We start from the raw sequence: 19,207 nt of genomic DNA, 5'->3' as shown, positions 1-19,207 counted from the left end.
GTTTTATATATATATATATATATAATTTTGAGTTTATGACTACTAATGTTCAATGTCAGCACTGTGGTCGGTACGAGCCGAGTGCAAAATTCGTATCAACCACCCATCACTGGGATTCGAACCTGGTTCTACTTATTGGATGGCGAGCGCTCTTTCCCTTGATTCACCACGGCTCTATTGATTGTAATTACAGTTTATTTACGTCGCACTGGAACTCCATAATGAGCTATTGGCGACGGACTGAAAAAATCTCTGAGGATCATTTGGAGGCATGCCACCACAATTTTGATCCTCTGCAGAGGGGGTGCTGCACCCCTACTTCGATAGCTCGAAGACCTTCATTGGAAGTCGAGCTCTATACGGTAGAACAGTTGAGCGAGGAACAATACAGCACACTTTCAGTCCCTTCGAAGACTGATTTAAGGGATCACCTACCAGCACACTGACCGTAGCCAATGGTGTTTCACTGCGATGTTCGTCTGGGAACCATGTCTTAATGATCAGTCCACTGCTGTGCCAAATTCATTGAATTCAATGAGTTTAGTTTGGAACCGTTTCTTTATAAATGACAAAGGTAAGACCTCTTTTCAAGTCAAAGAGGTTCGAGGCGGGACGGCTGCTTGCCGGGCGGTTGTCCAGACTTAAGCCGTAGTCCTCTAGTTGCTAATCTTTGGCATATACCATGGGCGTATACTGACCATGGCAATGTAATATGGTGGACGGAAAGTAATATACTAGTAATCTTTAGCTTCGTAGTACATTTATTATTTCATTCAGCATGTAGAAAATTACTCATCAAAACTAGTCGCTTATATTCTTCAAGAGAGATTGTTCAACAGTTCTAGTGTGACTGACAATCTTTCTATTTAATTACGAGCATCCTGGATAGCCCTTGAAGCCCAATCATCGTTCTCTTATGCTCTGACTTAGATGCATAAATACAAAATTCAAGAATACAAGCAAATTTATGGTCATGGCATCAACGCGGGTGTTTAAAAAGTGTGGCTAAAAGGAACAAAAGTTTAACAATTTAAAACTTTATGTAACATAATATGGTGAAAGAAAGTCACATCTTTATTCATTATTTCGAAAAATTTTGCCTACATCCGAGGCTGGGAATCAACAAAGCTAACTGTTGAGCTATAATGGCTCATGGTACAGAGCGTTCATAACCCTATTTCAAAGCCCAGCTGTGGCTGGTTGATGTGAACTATGTGCCCGACCAGCGCCGACCACAGTTCTGACGTAAAATATCGTCAGTTGTAGATCGATCATGGGTTGGAATCTCCTTTCCATCAAATTGGCCGAGGAAGATTTTAATGGCTTCCCCTCCGTGTAACGCAAATATCGGTTAGTTCCATCGAAAAGTTGCCCACGAAAGCTAGTTTTCCTTATGCTTGATTCAAGCGTTTCTTTGTCCTGTGGGTTGGGTTCAGTCACAAAGCTATGATGTTGAGAAAAAACATTTCCAATGCCCACCTGTGATAACATCCGTCAATTCAGGCATATACATGGTGATTTTGTTGGCCTCTCTTGCGGGGGCACCATATTAAGTGGGCCAACGTCGCTCCCATAGTGAGGACAGATAGTACAGAGAAGAAAAGGACAACCATGCCTGGCCCGGGATTCGAACCCAGAACCTTTCTGATGCAAGGACAGTTCCCTGCCCCCTACACATGCCGGTCGACTGCTGAAAATTGATAGTCATAAATTTAGAATTGGGTCAGCCATTCAACGCCCGTAATAAAATAAAATAAAATAAAATAAAATAAAAGGAAATGAAAGGAAGTAAAATAAAATGAAAGGAAATTAAATAAAAAGAAAGGAAATAAAATAAAATGAAAGGAAATTAAATAAAAAGAAAGGAAATAAAATAAAATAAAATAAAATAAAATAAATAAAAAACTTAAGATTGGAAGTTAAAATGAAGGGTGCTAGGCTCTTGAGGCAAAATAAATGAAATGAAGGTTGTGGCCGATCACACACAGTATCACGGCTTGAATGCTGAAAAAGTTAACCCTAAAGCACTTAAAGCCTTTTGCTGCAGCTGATTTATCAAAGTAAGTTGTTCATATTTTTAAATTTTCTAAAGCAATGGTTCAGTCACTGATCACTGATTGGACGAGCATTGTATAACAAAACTGAAGAATTAATTTTCTTTAACGTTTAGGAATGCTTTGAGGAATGCCAAAAGAACATCAGTTTGAAGTATCGTGGTTGCTTCGCAAATTACTACAAAATTGTAGGAAATGAAAAAATCTGCGGTGATAAAGGTAAAGTGAACTTTTAAACAATTGTTATTCTGTTATCTTCTAAGGATTGACTATAAATTTTTTAATGAATATTTGTGTGTTCATTGTTATTTTATTGAATTTAAAAAAAATTAATAACATTTTATTTTCTAAAAAAAAAATACTATTTCTTCTTCTATTTCACCATTTTCGAGAACTTAGTAGTTTACATGTAATGCTTTCCGAGTCAGCCATTAATGAGCGAAATTTCAATTTGCCATTTTTTTCCTGTTCGATCCTTATGCAAATAAGCAATTCTCAAACGAATCGCATCTAGTTCGGCGCGTATTTGGCATTTGTTTTAAGTCATATCGTTGGAGTAAACATTAAAGCTTTTGTGATAAAATTTTTCAAAAGAATGGAGCTGAAAAACAAAGAAAGAAGGTTTTTAATACTTTGATTCACATGTTTTAGAAAGAAAAAAAACAATAATTGAAATTGTCTAAAAATCCTTTATTTCTATACTAGAAGACAAAACCAATTATTGATTTTTAACGCACAATATATAATCATAGAAATAATGCGTAACAGAGGGGCAAAAACCTAGAAATAGTTGATACTCAGATTTTTTTTCCAGTACCCTGCCATATATTGACATTCGATATTCGGGTAGCAATTGTTGACCACACATTAGGTGTGTCCATATATGGCAACGTTCCTTTTAAAAAGTAACGAGTAAAAGTACACGTATTTTTAAAAAAGGTAACGAGTAAAAGTACAAGTATTTTTAAAAAAGGTAACAAGTAAAAAGTTCTTATTTTAAAAAGTAACGAGTAAAAAGTACAAGCAAAAGTACAAGTACTATACAAAAAAAGTAACGATTTAAAAGTACATTTCCAGGAAATAGAAAATTCAAAGTAACCTAAAATTTTATTGAATAATATTCCTATGTTCCTTAATGTTTTGGCAAAATTGTTGTTATTCATTTTATTATTTTTAATTTTGAAAGTTACGGACATTAATTTATTTTTAAATTCGGAAGAATATTATAATATAATTTTATAATATAATCGTATAATATAATTTTAAAATCAAATGTAATTTTAATATCAAACTTTTTATGGATTTGCACGAAAAAGAAATTTTGTCTATTGATTTTAATATTTAGTTTATTATTTTTATTTATTTAAATTACCAATGATTTAAAAAATTTTTACTCTATAGAAACGCGTTTTAAAAGCCCAAACATAAACAAAGCAAACACGGGGTTTCAGATAGCTTTGTGGCCTTTGAGCTAGCAAAAAATAATTGAATGTGCAGTATAAGTTGAAACAGAACAGTCTACAGTTTTATTTGTAACAATGGCTAATGCTGAAGTCATGCGAGAAAATCATTTTCCGAACATTTCTGCCTAACGGAATAATTAAAATTTGTAAACGAATTTTAGTATCAGCGGCTAAATTAATACCTTCTAGTTTTCAAGAATTAAAATAGTAATTTAGTTTTCAATAGCACAAATAGTTCTGAAGTTCTTAGAGATTTGACTGGGCGTTTTTTGATAAGGTCGGGCATAAACATAATTTTAGTAAAACATGTACTTGGTAAAAATGTATTGAGTAAAAAATGTATTAAGACAAAAATGTATTATTAGTGAGTTCAAAATGAAAATTGAAAAACGTAATAACAAAATCCAACATTTTTTTATTTAAAATGTATTAAATAAATGTATTAAATAAATGCATAAAACTCGAAAATGAATGAAAATAGCTTGCTAATTAATATTTTTATTCAATTTGCGAAATAATTGCATTTCGAAAGTGGTGTCACTGAGTCTGCTGCTAGAATTTGTCAGAACGTGCTTATCCAAGCTGAATAAGCGCTCCACGGGAGCACTAGAAGGTACTGCAGTATTATATTTCACATATAATTTTTTTACGATTGGATATCGATTCAAAATTGATATGCTTTCCGTTTCGACATTTGAGCATGCCATAAATTCTTCTGTCGCTGGTGATTGGTATGATGTTTTCAGCCTTAGAAAATTTAAAATCCCTGTTTTTTTTTTCTGTTACGTTATTAGTTATAGCAGAATGTTCAGCTTGGACAATTCTTTCCAATTCTTTTGTAGCCTCCTCCCTAGCTTTTTCGCTTTTTCTTCCAACCAATTAAATTTGATGCAAGGTACCAGACCAGCAGAAAACTTCTTTTAATTATTTTTTATTTTATTTTTAGAAAGCTTACCGAGTTTAAGAAAAATGTAAAGATTTCATTCGATATTTCCGTACTAAATTTAAAAAGAAACGAAGTACAAGTAAAAGTACGTACTTTTTACTTGTACCGGCGGTACAAGTAACGAAAGTAAAAGTACTGCCATACATTGGTGTGTCAACGTTACCCCGATAACAGGGCTGTCCAACTGGCGGACCGCGGGCCGCATGTGGCCCACCAACACATATTGCGTGGCCCGCCAACTTCTTATTCAGTCTGATCGGCCTCAGTTTTCCCATTAAAATGCAAGCAAAATGTTTTATAATCCTTCTGTTCCATTGTTTTATAATTAATAATTCAACTACTAATTGTTATTGTATAAGAGGTAAGAGGGTATTGTTCAACTTTTTCAAACTGCAGTCCGCCAGGTGATCAGTGACCGGAATTCTGGCCCGTGGGCTCTTTGCAGTTGGACAGCCCTGCCCTATAATAAGGATGACAAACAATGCAGAGAAGAAGGAAAGAACATCCATGGCCTCTGACCATGATTCAAACCCGGGACCTTTCTAATATGCAGTCAGATCAGGAAAATAAATGAGTTTTTTGGTGGTTAATCTTAATATTTTTTTTTAAAAAATATAAAATGAAGTAATTAACGTACAAATCGTAGGTAACAAAAGCTAGGATGAAAACCAAATCGCTATCAAATGTTAACAACTCACTACTGACAAAGCGGGATTGAAAATTTCAGAACCGGGTAGAATGTCGGAGATTTAGATGATTGGATAAAATTATTTCATTAAGGAATCCAATAGGTTTTGATTTTCAGGTTCGGAGTACCGCTGTGGCCTCCCCGACGGCGCTAAGTCCCACCGACTACATGCGATCTACGTGTTCGTAAAATCTGGGGAATCAAAAGTCCTGTGATCGATCACCGAGCAGTACCATGAGTTCAGGGAAAATTATCTTTCTCTTCAGAGATCTATGAATTGAGGAAGTGTCCTCACGAATGAATGGTGCTGCCATCTATCCGTGAGATTCTGAGCTGAGGCGTACTCTCACCCTTGTGGTGCTCTCTTGTTAAACGTTAGGTTCACCTTTCATACTTGGTCCGATGGCTGGCGAGCTTGGCTTATCTAAGTGTTATTAAAAACAATAACAATAAAAAGGATTTGCAGTATTCAAATATCAGATTTGTTTTTTCAAAAACGCATGTCAGAGATTTTAAATATTTTAATCTTTTCAAAATATATTTAGTCCAAAATATTATCCATAGTTCAAGGACTAATACTTATCATATAATATCATATATAGATAAGAGGAGTAATTTTTTGGTGAATGGAGGCTTAATGGTTTTCTTTAAATGGTTGAATTATTGAATTTTATTTAGGTTTATTGTTTCTCTAAAGAATAAATAGAACTAAAATGACACAGCAAATGAAACTTTTTGTTTTTACATTAACATGCAATACCTAACTTTTACAGAATTACATGTGAAAGTTCCGGAAAATAAAATTACAGATTGTGAAAAGAAGCATTGTTTTCCTGCATGCTTGTAAGTAAAGAATTTGATTTTCCGATGTGCTTTGATGAAGTATTACTTGTAATCGACTAACACAAAATATTTTTAGTGTTGTTTAATATTATTATCTGTTAATAGAGTACACAATTATTAAAAGTGTAACGCATACACAAATTAATATAAATTGCGATAAAAATTGCAACATTATTTTTTTTGTTACATTTATTATTAATTTATAAAATAATAAAAATTGTAATAATATTTTCTACAAAAATTATTCGTAGTATTAACAAGTTACTAAATTGATATGCGAAGTTACTTTCTAACAGCGTCAAAATATAAAATCCTACTAATCATGAAAGAAGCGTTATTTGATTCAATGCATTTACAAACTTTATTTGAATTTTAAAGTGTTCCTTTAAAAAAAAATTCATTTCTTCTTACTTCAACCAGTACCTGTCTGCATATTATTGTTAGTCTCAATTTAAGGACATCTGGGTGAATGGTAATAATGCAAAAACGAAAAATGTATGCGAATGTAAATTAAAGAAAATAGTTTGCGTATTTTAGAATTGACTTTTCGCATACATTGTCTGTCATTTACATAAATCCTTCACAAACGTTTTAAAATGTATTATACCTTGAAATGATAAATTACAGAGCATTTTCCTATAGCATTTATCTAATGTTAACCGTTACGCTCAAGTTATTTTCTGAATTATAGGGAAATTGTGTTTTGTAAGAAATTTTCCCTCATGAGCTGTAAAAAGCAAATAGCGTTAACGTTTGAGTTACGTACCACAGAGCTGGAGTTTGAGTTAGGAAACATATCCCTGTGCAAAATCTCTCTCTGTTACTTAAGTAGTAATGAGTAGTAATGAGGCCATTTTGGCGGTGAAGAAAGAATATTCCATAAGTATATTACCATCTAATATTATCGGTTTTTGTTTTTAGTGAGGAAAGTTATGAAGTTACAAGAGAGATAATTGACAAGCGTGAAGAAAAACTCCACGTAAGTTTGTATGAACATAATTATGAATACTATTCTACTATGCATATTCCTACACACATCCGTACATCAGTATATATGTTGGTATCAGTATATGTATATACATAACCCCTTGGGTTTTTGCAACAACAACAAAAAAATTAACAAGGTGCGGATTTACATCCCACTCTAAACTTAATGTTATTCCACACAATGTTACTCTGATGAGAGAGAAACAAGTGAAAGTTTGGTTAGGTAATTACGCTGGGAGAGGAACACTGGAAAACAAGAACTGGAAAACAAAAGCAATTGCACCCCTCTGCCTAAACACAAATACGTCAATAACAATTAGCATTATTGCTGTCATCCCCTTAAAGCATTAAGATTGAATCCTAAAACGTGAAGATCCGATCATTAGATCAAGAGTAGTTCCGGGTGATCCGTTTTTTATGTTGCACACTATATAGGTGGGAAGCAATTTTTGACCTTGAAGATGGCATACTAACACAATCATCAATACGATGAATGAAAATGCGTTGATTAATCTGTCTAGACAACTGTCATCCACTAATTTATGGTCCACTGAAAGTAAATGTTCCTGAGTCCACTGTAGGTGTACTTGAGGATGGCGCTTGGTCAAGAATGGCACACAAGTGAAACGTCAAATGCATAGTCCCATATCTAACATCCGTTTAACTGTGTGTTCCGAAAGGCTAGTACTTATAAATGCATTGAACAGGGCTAAGCCACTGTCTACAGCTGATTTTGTTTTTCCAAACGGGACAGTCTCCGGCGTCTTAGATGGAATGTGGATGTCTTACGCCTTTTGCGTATACTGCAAGTTGCGTATACAATCATTTATCCCCTTCACCTTAATTTTCACAACGGCAGATCAGGGACAGTCTACCAGTCATGCAGTTTCGAAAATACTAGCAGATACATCTTGTCATTACAATCTGCCCACTATCAAATTCTTTTAAATCACTAGCCATCCCCATCTCTCACAAAAGTAATTGCAAAAATTATCCCTTCTCCAGCAGCAGTTAAATACCATTCCACTTTGAATGCATGCCCTCTATCTACCATCTAGACGAGTTCATAGAAAAATGTCAGAATGTTTAAGCTCAGCGTATATAATGTCACTAAACTCGATCTTATACGATATTTTATATTGTCAATTTTGGTAAGGATGGCTATGTATATTGAAAAAAAATCTAGTCTTCAGGATTAGAACGTCAGACAGTCATGTCAGCGGAAGTGGTATATTTCATAATTTAACGCTACCTCAGTTGACATGTTTTATTAAATTTCAAAGTATCTTAAAAACTGGGAACTTCTAGATAGCAGGTACAATATTTTATTTTGAAAATCTACGATTTCAGTTTTATTATATACATTCAAATTAAATTTTTCCTTCTTTACAGCCTATCTGCTTCCCCCTACCAATGCGCTAGTAAGTATTTTATTAAATTTTCATGTGTTTAAAGGCAAAGGGTGCAGAATTTAATTCCAGAATAAATTTGAATAATATTGCAAATTAAATTTCAATCGTAATTTCGAGAACTATACATTGTTAGAAAATTTTAAACGATCCAATATATCGATACCAATATATCGACGAAAATTTTAAACGATCCATATAATATTCATGCAATTATTTTATCAGTGTCAATAGAAACCTTTTTCGTGCAAATTGAACATTTTAAACTAGATCATATTATACTATAGTCCTTAGAAGTTGTAGTTACTTTTTTATATTGATTCTAAATTTGTCCGATATCGTGCTTAATGGCTTAAAATTGTGGTCAATTACACAGCAGAGACTTGCAAACTAAACGGAATTAACTGAATTCTCCTAGTAAGAAAAGGAATCAAAATAATTAAAGCAATTAGAAACAACACTTTCTGTGCAAAAACGCGCAATACTGCAAAAATTCCAAAAGGAAATTAAAACCAAAAGAATAAAGAAAGAAAAGCAATGAAATATGAAAACAATGAAAACTATGACAACCGAAGCAGACGCAGTCGGGGGTACCAGCCCCGGAAGTCATAAATGCAGAACTGTTTCTATAAAAGAGCTCGACAATTGTTCTCAATGCACCTCAAAGGTTACGCCAAAGTCCATGAAGAGAAAATACAATACAAAAAAAAAANAAAAAAAAAAAAAAAAAAAAAAAAAAAAAAAAAAAAAAAAAAAAAAAAAAAAAAACAAATACAGAATTATGAAATCTAAACTGTCTAAGTTGTCAATGTCTAAGTTGCACTCCCTGCACCTCAAAGGTTTCGCCAAAGTCCAGGAAAAGAAAATACAATACAAAAAAAAAAAAAACAAATACAAAATTATGAAATCTAAACTGATACATAAGAATATAATGTACAAAAACTTACTTGAAAACAAATCCCAAAGCTATTACACAACTGTCTACTTATTACACAACTGACTAAAACCAAAACCAGGCTACAAAAAAAATCTATATATCCTAAAAGCTTTGAAAGAGAGAGGGCAGAAAAATCTATACACCTTAACAGTTTTCAATTCTTAAAAGCAATCTAATTACAGTGAACTCTCACTTATGCACCGGTGTAAGTGGCCAAGAGAAAAAAGCGCATAAGTGAAAGAGGCGCATAAGTGAAAAACTTCAAAATTCTAAAACTCTACGTAAATTGCAGTGACAATATGAATAAATATGTTTCTAAAGATAAAATGTTAATATTTATACTGTTTTGGTAATTACTATAATTATACAAGGAAAAAAATTAACATAGCTTAAGACAAGTTATTTTCTTACAAAATAATCTTAATACATGTTTGTATTTGTTTCTGTCGACGTATTTAAAAAACAGTTTTTTCAGTTCATATAAATGTGATAAGGGGGAGTTTCTGAAGCAAAATTGAATTGTAAATAGTCACGAATAGTGTCTAAAGCTTCTAATACTGCTGTGTGATTTGGAGGAACTTTATCATCCTCGTCAGTATCATCCACCTCGTTCTCGTCGTCCACAAGTTCTAGTTAGATATAAATGAACAGTTCTTCACAAAAAATTTGAGTTTTATAGGAGGGGGTGAAACATCACATGATAAATTTCTAAGAAAAGTACTTGACGTCATAATATGCTGCACAATAAGTTAAACTTCCTCTTATTTACTCATGATGTCCATCTGACTGCAAGTAAGTGATTGCGGTCTCTTTCATCTTTCGTATTCCAGGTGTCTTCTTTTTCTAGAAAACAGTATGGGAGTAAAACTAACCTCTGGACAAGAGGAATAGTAATTTTCTTAAAGATGAATGGGCTTTCATTATTGTTGGTGCAACAGATTTAAGACTCACTATTCAAAATTCTAGAAAGAATGTCCTTCCAGAAACAACAATAATGATAAGGTCAGAGGGGGAAGAAAATTCAATGGGATATAACAAGATATATTTCTTTTTATCAGAAACAAGGATTGCTTATTTGCTTCATTTTCAATTTAAAACATTTTTTTTTAGAAAAAGAAAAAAAAATATTTAAAGGATAAAAAAATTAAAATGCTAGCCTAGAATTTCGGCGCATGATTGAAAAATTTATTTTTAGAGCGACGCATAAACGAAGGATGTTTACCATTATTTTCATACCTTATGTACTGGGACCTGCAAAAATCGTCGTATAAATGAAGAAGGTGCATAAAAGAAGTGGTGTATAAGTGAGAGGTCACTGTATCTAATCTTTACTCTCTGAAATGCACTTTGAAATGCAATTGGCAAAACATAAATAAGCTTTTGAATGATAATAGTATAACGTATTTTCTCTGAAGAAGCACTTTTCCTTTTTAGCTTTAAAATTTGCTCTCGATAGTTTAAATAGTCGATAGTCTCGATAGTCGCAAAAAAATATGTTAAAAAAATACAAAATAATAAAAGTATCTACATTATTAGAATCGCCTTAAGAGATTGAAAATCTAACTAAATTCATTAGTATCTTAAAATAATTCACTTTCAGTGAATAAAAATAAGTTCTTTTTCGTGAAATATACAGTAATGGATATTTTTATTTTAGCCAGTTCATTGATGTAGTAGTAAACATGAATGGAATGGAAACAACGACTTATACATATAGCCCTAAATTTCAGGTAAAAATAAATATTATACTTTTCATGCTAGTTTAATTTTAGGACGCCATCTTGCATTTAATTACCTCGCAATAAAATTATTCTTTCTTGATAAACAGTTTACCTCCTGAATTAATAAATTAAGAAAAAAGAAACTATATCTTAGATTATTTCAATGAAATTTCTGAAAACAAGTAATATAAAACATTAAACTTAGAAATCTAGGTAATAAAATGTACCTATTGATGTAGAAGTAGACATGAATGGAATGTAAACATCAGCATTTACATAAAAACCTAAATTTCAGGTAAAAATAAATATTTTAATTTTCGTGTTATCTTAATTTAAGGGGAAGGGGACATCTTACAATTATTACGTTACAATAAATTTGTTCTTTCTTGATATTAAACAGGCTGATGCCAAAACTAATAAATTACGATAAAAACAGCTATTTCTTAGAGGATTTGAATGCAATTTTTGAGAACGATTGTTAGGAAATATGACTCCCATATAATTTAGGTAAATAAATACCCCAATTCAAAAACGTTCAACAGAAACATCTAAGTAAGCAATCACCTCAAGCTGCGTGCGATTTCATTTCAGGAAATTTTTTTCTATGCAATTCTCAATCCCTATGATTTGCCTCACTTCTTCTAAATACCATTAATATTTGTAAGAGCGATTTGCACGTCCAGCGATTTGTACTCCAGCGATTTGCACGTCAATGCCGCATGTCAATTCAGTAAAAAATGAGATTTAGAGTTATATTAGGTTTTAAAAGTGTCGCTTGCTTTTTAGAAGTGTTTTAGATTTTACTTCATAGAAAATATACAGTGATAAAAGTACTGCCGAGCGAAACAATTTTCAAACAAATCCCACAGTTTTTCAATGTGCATATTGACTTAATATTTTTATTATGCTAAATGGGTGAATTGATTTCTATATTTCGAATGAAATCTTCTTTTATACTTTACGCATGTATATTAAATTGAACTTAATCTTTCTATTTAATCTGTGTTTTGTTCTTACATAATATATCATTGTAACGGTGCTAAATTTTTTTTGTGTGAATCAACTGACTTTTACATTTCAATATTGCAGTCAAATTTACTTGTATTTTGCCTATCGATCAGTAAAGTTATGAATCATGAGCTTAAATTCAAGTAAATTTGACTGCAATATTGAAATGTACAAGTCAGTTGATTCGCACAAAAAAACTCATGATTCATAACTTTACTGATCGATAGGCAATATAGAGAGAAAAAAAATCTCGAGATGAATGCGAATGATATATTATGTAAATTTACATCAAAACCATTATTTTTAATGTCCTTATTTAATGGTTGTGACTTAGGTTTTTTTTTATGTTCTAAACGATTTATACGCGAAATAAAAAGAAAATTTGTATAAAGCCAGCTGAATACCCGTTCTTCGTACGAGATGCTTAAAGAATAGAAAATAATCGATGAATCAATACTGAAAAACAGTACGAAATCATGCATGACATAAACCGACGCAATTAATATAAAGCTAAAATAGTTAATTAAAAAAGATACTTACTCGTTTTATGGAAACGTAAGAAATGGCCATATTATCTTTGACACCAATGATTAATTAATTTTGATAACATGTGTTTATTATGATAAAAAAAATAAGCAAACTCAATAGGGAAAAAGTACTTATTCGTTAGCGGAGGGGGAGACTGTAGAAATACGCCTTAAGTAGATGACGCTACGCAGATGAATACGTACTACAGGTATTATGGTAAGTGATGCAGTTTGAACAGATTTCTGCAGCGGATTTTCCGTAGTTTTTATCCAGTGGCAACTCAGATAAGGTATCAATTTTACAATCAAAATTGCAACAACTAAAATAGAGCACAATAAGTAAAGATAACACGTAAAAACAAAATATAAAATAAAAGAAAAAGAAAAAATAGTATAAAACATACACTATAAAGCAGGTAGCGAAATCAGATGTACTTACATGCACGGGAAATTTTTCAAGAATGATTTAAAACTGTTTTCGCAACAAGATTGCCAGATTACAAAATATGAAAACAAAAACGCAAATTGAGTGTAACTAGAGGGTTTTAAAATGTCGTTCTTACTGCATTGCTGAAGTGATTTGTTATTCTGTGCATTGATTTGTTAGTTACCAATGGATGCGCAAAAGGTAATATTATACTGGATAATTTAAAAAATTTGACCATAAATAGTTTTAGGAAATAGATGTTTATTTAAGAAAAAATATAAAATAGAAAAGAGAAACATAAATTGACTATTTTACAAATAATTATAGCCACGGATTTGCCCGAAATGGATTTGCACATGGAAAAATTATATAAATTATCAAAGAAAAAAATTTTTAATAGATAATTTTAACAAAAAAATTTTTTAATAAATTTTTTAATAAATTATTATTTAATAGATAATTTTGCACTCTTTTTTGCGGATATAATCGTGTGGGTTGATGAAAAGATTATATCTTTTTTTCCCGGTTTTTTTTTAAATTTTTCATCCCTTTTTTTCTTTTTTTTTTATAATTAGTTGTTTGTTATTTGTTTGTTATTTTTTTATCTATTATTTCCCCCCCCCCAACTTTTATTCATATGTCTATAATTTTTCCTTGTTTTTATTTTCATTTTGTACTTATATATATATAAATATGTACTAAATGCATCTAATGTAATATTTACGAAATAGTAATGCTTTGTTTATGCTTTTTAATGTTTATTTATGAATTGAGTTAGATATGTTGATTTCAATTTAACATTAAAAATTTGGGGTACAATACATTTTAGAATATAGAGATTTTCAGCTATATTGGTGGCTATGTTGGAATGTGGCTTGGAATCTCATTGGTTGCTGTATTCGATTTCTTAGAGACAGTCCTACTTATCATAAGTTATCCTTTCAAGAGTTATAAGAAAACAAAAGAAAGAAACAAGAGGATAGAGGACCTCAAAATGCTTAGAAGGGATTTGTAAAAACAATGAATGCCTTTTTTAGACATTAAAATTTGTTTTAAGTTTTGTATATTTGAAAAATTATGTGTGCAATGTTTTATGTATACGTAGCCAATATGTGTACTGTAGATCTATGTAATTTGGATGTTTTGTATAACCAAAAAGTAATCGGTCATGGAAAGTGATGTGTATTTTATTCTACGTTGTTGTTTTATCAGCTTATTACTGCTAACTTTATGTGTCAGTTTAGTGACAGTGTCAAAAGATAAAATATATATAGGAAAATTTAAAATTCCAGGAATCACCCAAGTGCCCTACAATGGGCCACCGGGAATAGAATGGAGATTCCCAGCTGGAAAGTGAAACTTGGAAAGTTTGGTTTTATGAAAGTTTAATAACGTATAATGAACACGTGCTGGGAATCAGACAGTCCACGATAACTAGTTCAAAGGCCGTGCGTAAAATTTATCCATTTTCACAATTTAATTAGGATTTTCTTTTTAAGCGGGGCAACATTATCAGTAATGAAATGAAACTGAATCAGAATGAGTTTATAAGATTATGAAATTGTCGTTGCCGTGTGGAATTATTAAAACAGGTCTTAGGCAGGGAAGGAAGGTACATAATTTATTTATTAATTATTAGGCAGAGAGCAGTCATAAAAGTTGTCATGAAATGTAGTGTTCTTCATTATATGTTAGGGAAAATCTTGCAAAGTAAATCCGTAAAATGTTTAAATTTAGGGAAAGAGATAAATCTTAGTAATTGTGATTGGTTTATAAAATAGGTCATGCGATTCCCACAAAGAGCAAAGGGGGAAAATGTCTTTACTTTTAATGAATGCGTACTTGAGCCAAAAATAGATTTAAGGACTGGATGTGAATTTAAAAGTGTGAGAAAGAGTTTCGATTAGAATAATAAATTAAAAAGAGGATTTACAGAAAAGAATAACATTAAAAGATTAGAAGCTTTTTATGTTACATTCCCCCTCGCCGAAAATTTTTAAATACAATCCAAACGTTTTAAAAATTATCTATTTGCAAAATCTTCCCTATGATAGAAGCACAAATAAAATGAAAAGAATAAAATTTGTAATTTTAACAATATATAAAAGTAATATGAATTATAAAAAATTTACATTTGTTCTCATGGTAAAAATTTTAACACAATTGAAAATCTGTAGTAGCATTATCAGAAAATTTAAGATCATGATTTTCCTTTTCAACAGTTTTTATGACTTTGCAGTTTTTTTTCAGTTCCAAGTCTTTTGTTTGAAGATGACAACAAAGTTATTCTCCAAGAAGTATTCCTCATAATAACACAATTTAAGTTAACTCTTCAATCATGATGATAAAAATTTATAAGCATTTTTTAAAAATATGTAAATTAAAATGCAAAATGCAAAATACAAAAAACAGTTTTACAGGAAAAATATCAATCTGAAATTAGATTTGAGTATCGTTTGCCTTGTTTAAAAACAAAATAAAATAAAAAATGACACAGTGGTTGTTATTCTGAAGTCCAAGACATCAGTATTGTCTTCCTTTCACTTTATTTATTATTAACCTTTCATATTTATCACTTTAATAGCAAATACCGGAGAAATTTTTTTTCATGTCCAAAACTTGCCTTCTGTAAGTAATTTTCTTTTCTTTTATCTCTTTTAGTTTTCTTTCTACTTTCTATATTTTTTATACTTTTATTTTCTTTCCTGGTATTTTTATCGCAATCATTAACCCGGATTTCAGGAAAAATGTGTAAGGACAAATTGCTTTTTTAATCAGAAAAGGTGATCTGTCTTCTCAAATTTTGCTTTACAACCTGTTTAACACAATCACTAATTGAAATCCAAAACAAGCTTTCAAATTTAATATGGTATTAAGGAAAATCAGTTTTTAAAATTTGACTGATCTAGCTATTTTCCTTATTTTTAATCTGAAGTGCAAGTTTGATTAATTTGAAATTATCTTTTGTTTCTTTTCATTTATATCTCTTTTTTTCTTTTTGGACATATTATTTTTCGAAAATATTTATTGGGATAATATTTAAAGTACTATTTGTGTTGACTTTAAATAGATAGTTTTATTTGTCACAATCAGGCATTTGTCATTTTTAATGTTCTTATCTTGATTTTGAAAATATTTTGAGTGTATTCGGATACTATTCATAGTAAATTTGTGTTTTGTCACATCATCTTTGAGTTGGGATAGATTGTACACTTACCCGGTTAACTAGCAATTGTTCGACAAGCGTCATTTTTCAAAATCACGCCAATTTTAGTAACGTATCCTAGGATTCTACCCTTTATTTATCTTTCAATTTTCTTTATTAAATTTTGAAAAATGTCCTTTCTACGCCATATTTTAGTACCTTGTGGTTCCTTCATTGGGTACATTGATTTAAGTTTTAAAAGAGTAATATAAATTTGAGAATTTGTATATAAAAATTCATGTATTCTGTATTAGAGAACCCTTAGGACCTACAAAAATGCGGCAAGACGCATCTTTTAGAATTGCCAGCTTAACCGCCGAATATTTGAACTTTCAACAAAATGTCTTCACTCACCAGATAAACTTGCGTTTACGGTTTATTTTCCAACACAACTTCAACTCTTAGAATCCTTTTATCAAATTTACCTTTCTTGGTAAAATCATTCTTGGAGTTGAAATTGCGTAACTTTACTCCTAAAACTGACTATCTCTCCTTCGCGTGCCTTAGCTTTGTCAACCAGCATCAAACTTAACCAGCATTGCAACAATATTAAAAGCTGCTCCTCCTTTTGCTGCAGAAGAACTGACCAACTTATTGATGGCTACTGCATATTCGAAGATATTCCAAGAATACGCAATCTGTACAAAAAAAATGAGATTTTTCGAATTTATCGAGTCTTCAAGAGATTTCTTGAAGCTACAAGAACGTACTCTGCGTGCTGCCAGATTCAGTAGATTACGAAAGAGTTGTGTCCTGTTACGGCCAATTTTTACATTATTGGAATAAAAGTTTGATACAAAGGGAATTTCGTAGCGTAAGTTACCCATTTAAAAAATTATATTTAATTTAACTTTTGAAATGAAATTTTAAATCTAGGCATAAGAAATATTTAAACATGTCAGAAAAATGATACATATAATCTTAATCATGCAACATTTGTATAAGAACAGAATTTTGCCTTCAAGCATATTGCAAATTTATGAAATTCCTTTTTCGGTAACGTAAGTTACCACACAAAGTTTAGGTTTTTACACTGTTCAAATTGAAAAATATTAATTATTTTAGCTAGATTCCTTTTGGTTTCGATTGTAATTTTCAGAAATCACTTTATTTTAATGTGTGTATTAATATTATTTGTCCGCTTGTTAGTTCTCAGTGCAATAAAATTTATGTGAAAGTTACCGTGGAATAGCCCAGTACGCCTGACGTACAAGCGCGGACCTTGCTCCCATCAGACTAATACTGCTTTTCTGAATTGAAGTCAGTCCTATTGGTATGTCACTTCTAAAGATATAAATAAGTGCAACAGGTTGTTGTGAAAATCTTTAAGTTAACTGGCACTTATTTTTATCAGTGCTCGCGAATTTAAGAGCTGCTCACAAACTGTTATAATCGAGTTCAACTTTGTTCTTATTACGATTATTCATTCTGTATGCCATAAAAATTTCTGAGAGGTCATCAAAAAAATTATTTTAATGAAAGTACATTATATTTGTGGTAAGGACACTTGGTTGGGCGTTGGTTGGACGTAAATAGATTCAAATTTCTTGCAATCAGAAAACATTACAAATGACCAGAATGCTCCGAGAAAAGCTGGAATAGCTGATGCGTAAAAACCATCGTCTTCCCACTGAAAATCTGAAAATAAAGTTGCAAAAATTATTCAACAATATATCTTCTCATTGCGTTAAAAATGAATGTGAATGTATGTATAGATTGTTATAATACTAATGAAATTTCGTTTTCGCATTAGCAACAAAGAACTTAAATATCAAGCGAGTGAGCAGTCATTAAAGCATCTCTGCGGAAAAATTCCTTTCTAGTTATTATCAAAAATAAACCTCTATTTTCAAGCGTTACTGATGATTGAAAAAAAAAGTGTCTCCTAGAATCTTAATATTTCGATTACCTCAGCTAAAACCATATGGCATGGCAACTAAAATCTCGCCATTTTTCGTATTTTATCACAAGCCGCAAATCTTTAAATATCAAAGTCTTAAATATTTGAAAAAATGATGTATTGTTTGACTGCTTTGCTTTTTGTTCGATTTAATTTATTTTAATTTTCAGATCACTAAAATGGAATATTAATGAAGAAAAAGTAAGCATTTTCGATACATCTGAGCCATTTTTGCTTTTAATCAAGGTCTTTAAAGATGAAGAAGCTGTCCGTGATATTAATATTCTAAGAGGGTGCCACAGTTGAGGAAACTGCATGCGATTGGTATGCCAAGTCTAAGAGTTGAAATTTTGAATAAGAATTGAGTTTAAGAATCGAAATTTTAAAGATGGAAAACTTTGTTCCACTCCCTCGGTTGAGTCCGTTAAAGAGTAATTAAATCTACTTCAGTATTGAAATTTGTGCCAAATGACAAGGGACCTGAAACTTTACGCTTTTAAAAAATTAAAATACGAAACAACACTGAAAATTAAGTTGCTAATGTATGTAATGTAATTAAAAGTCAAGTACAAATTTTTGAACACAATCAATTTTAAAATACCTTGTTTCCTCGTGACAGCAAGAACGATAAAAGCTATTCCATAGAATGAGAATAAGATGCCACCAATTAGAGCTAATACTTTCGTGTTTCTTAATTCTCTAAGGGAAAATTTTTCTTCGAGATGATTTCGTACATAGTAGAAGTTCATCCGCAAAAGACAAAGAGAGACGACTTCTGTAAAATTAAGTAAGAATCATTTAACAGATAAAAATATGTAGAAAATGTTCAACATGTTGATATTTCCGATTATGATTGAACCTATGTTGATATTTCCGCACATTGGTGGAGGAATTTATATATATATATATATATATATATATATGTGGGGACGGCATGAGTGGTCGTCTTAAATAAAAGACACGTTCTTAAACAAAAACATATATATTGAAGATTAAATTTACACAGGGACGGACGATTAACAATTAACGATTAAATAACAAAAAATAAATAAATGAGAGTTCGTCTAAAAGTTTTGTATAACTCCTCTTTGG

The 19,207-nt window shown here is 31.2% G+C and overlaps 1 protein-coding gene and 1 long non-coding RNA gene across 2 annotated transcripts in view; one reads left to right on the top strand and one right to left on the bottom strand.

Moving 5' to 3' along the window:
- Positions 1–14,394, top strand: part of LOC122272152 (uncharacterized) — a 33,088-nt gene extending 18,694 nt beyond the window's left edge. Inside the window, exons 8-13 of the mRNA XM_071181751.1 lie at positions 2,171–2,273; positions 5,925–5,994; positions 6,916–6,973; positions 8,374–8,402; positions 10,985–11,057; positions 13,840–14,394. Of these exons, the coding sequence (XP_071037852.1) occupies positions 2,171–2,273; positions 5,925–5,994; positions 6,916–6,973; positions 8,374–8,402; positions 10,985–11,057; positions 13,840–14,025 (519 nt within the window). The 3' untranslated portion in view covers positions 14,026–14,394. The remainder of the gene's footprint in view (positions 1–2,170; positions 2,274–5,924; positions 5,995–6,915; positions 6,974–8,373; positions 8,403–10,984; positions 11,058–13,839) is intronic.
- Positions 14,395–17,670: 3,276 nt separating this feature from the next.
- LOC139425754 (uncharacterized) lies at positions 17,671–18,907 on the bottom strand. Its single transcript, XR_011636903.1, has 2 exons — positions 18,717–18,907; positions 17,671–17,853 (listed from the first exon to the last, which is right to left on the bottom strand). It is a non-coding gene; the product is annotated as an uncharacterized lncRNA (long non-coding RNA).
- Positions 18,908–19,207: the final 300 nt, after the last annotated feature.

The sequence above is a fragment of the Parasteatoda tepidariorum genome, chromosome 6 (genome assembly GCF_043381705.1).
Source record: "Parasteatoda tepidariorum isolate YZ-2023 chromosome 6, CAS_Ptep_4.0, whole genome shotgun sequence".
In the NCBI taxonomy this organism is placed as follows: Eukaryota; Metazoa; Arthropoda; class Arachnida; order Araneae; family Theridiidae; genus Parasteatoda; species Parasteatoda tepidariorum.
The sequence above is the reverse complement of the archived record's forward strand: the minus strand, read 5'-3'. Positions and strand labels throughout refer to the sequence as shown.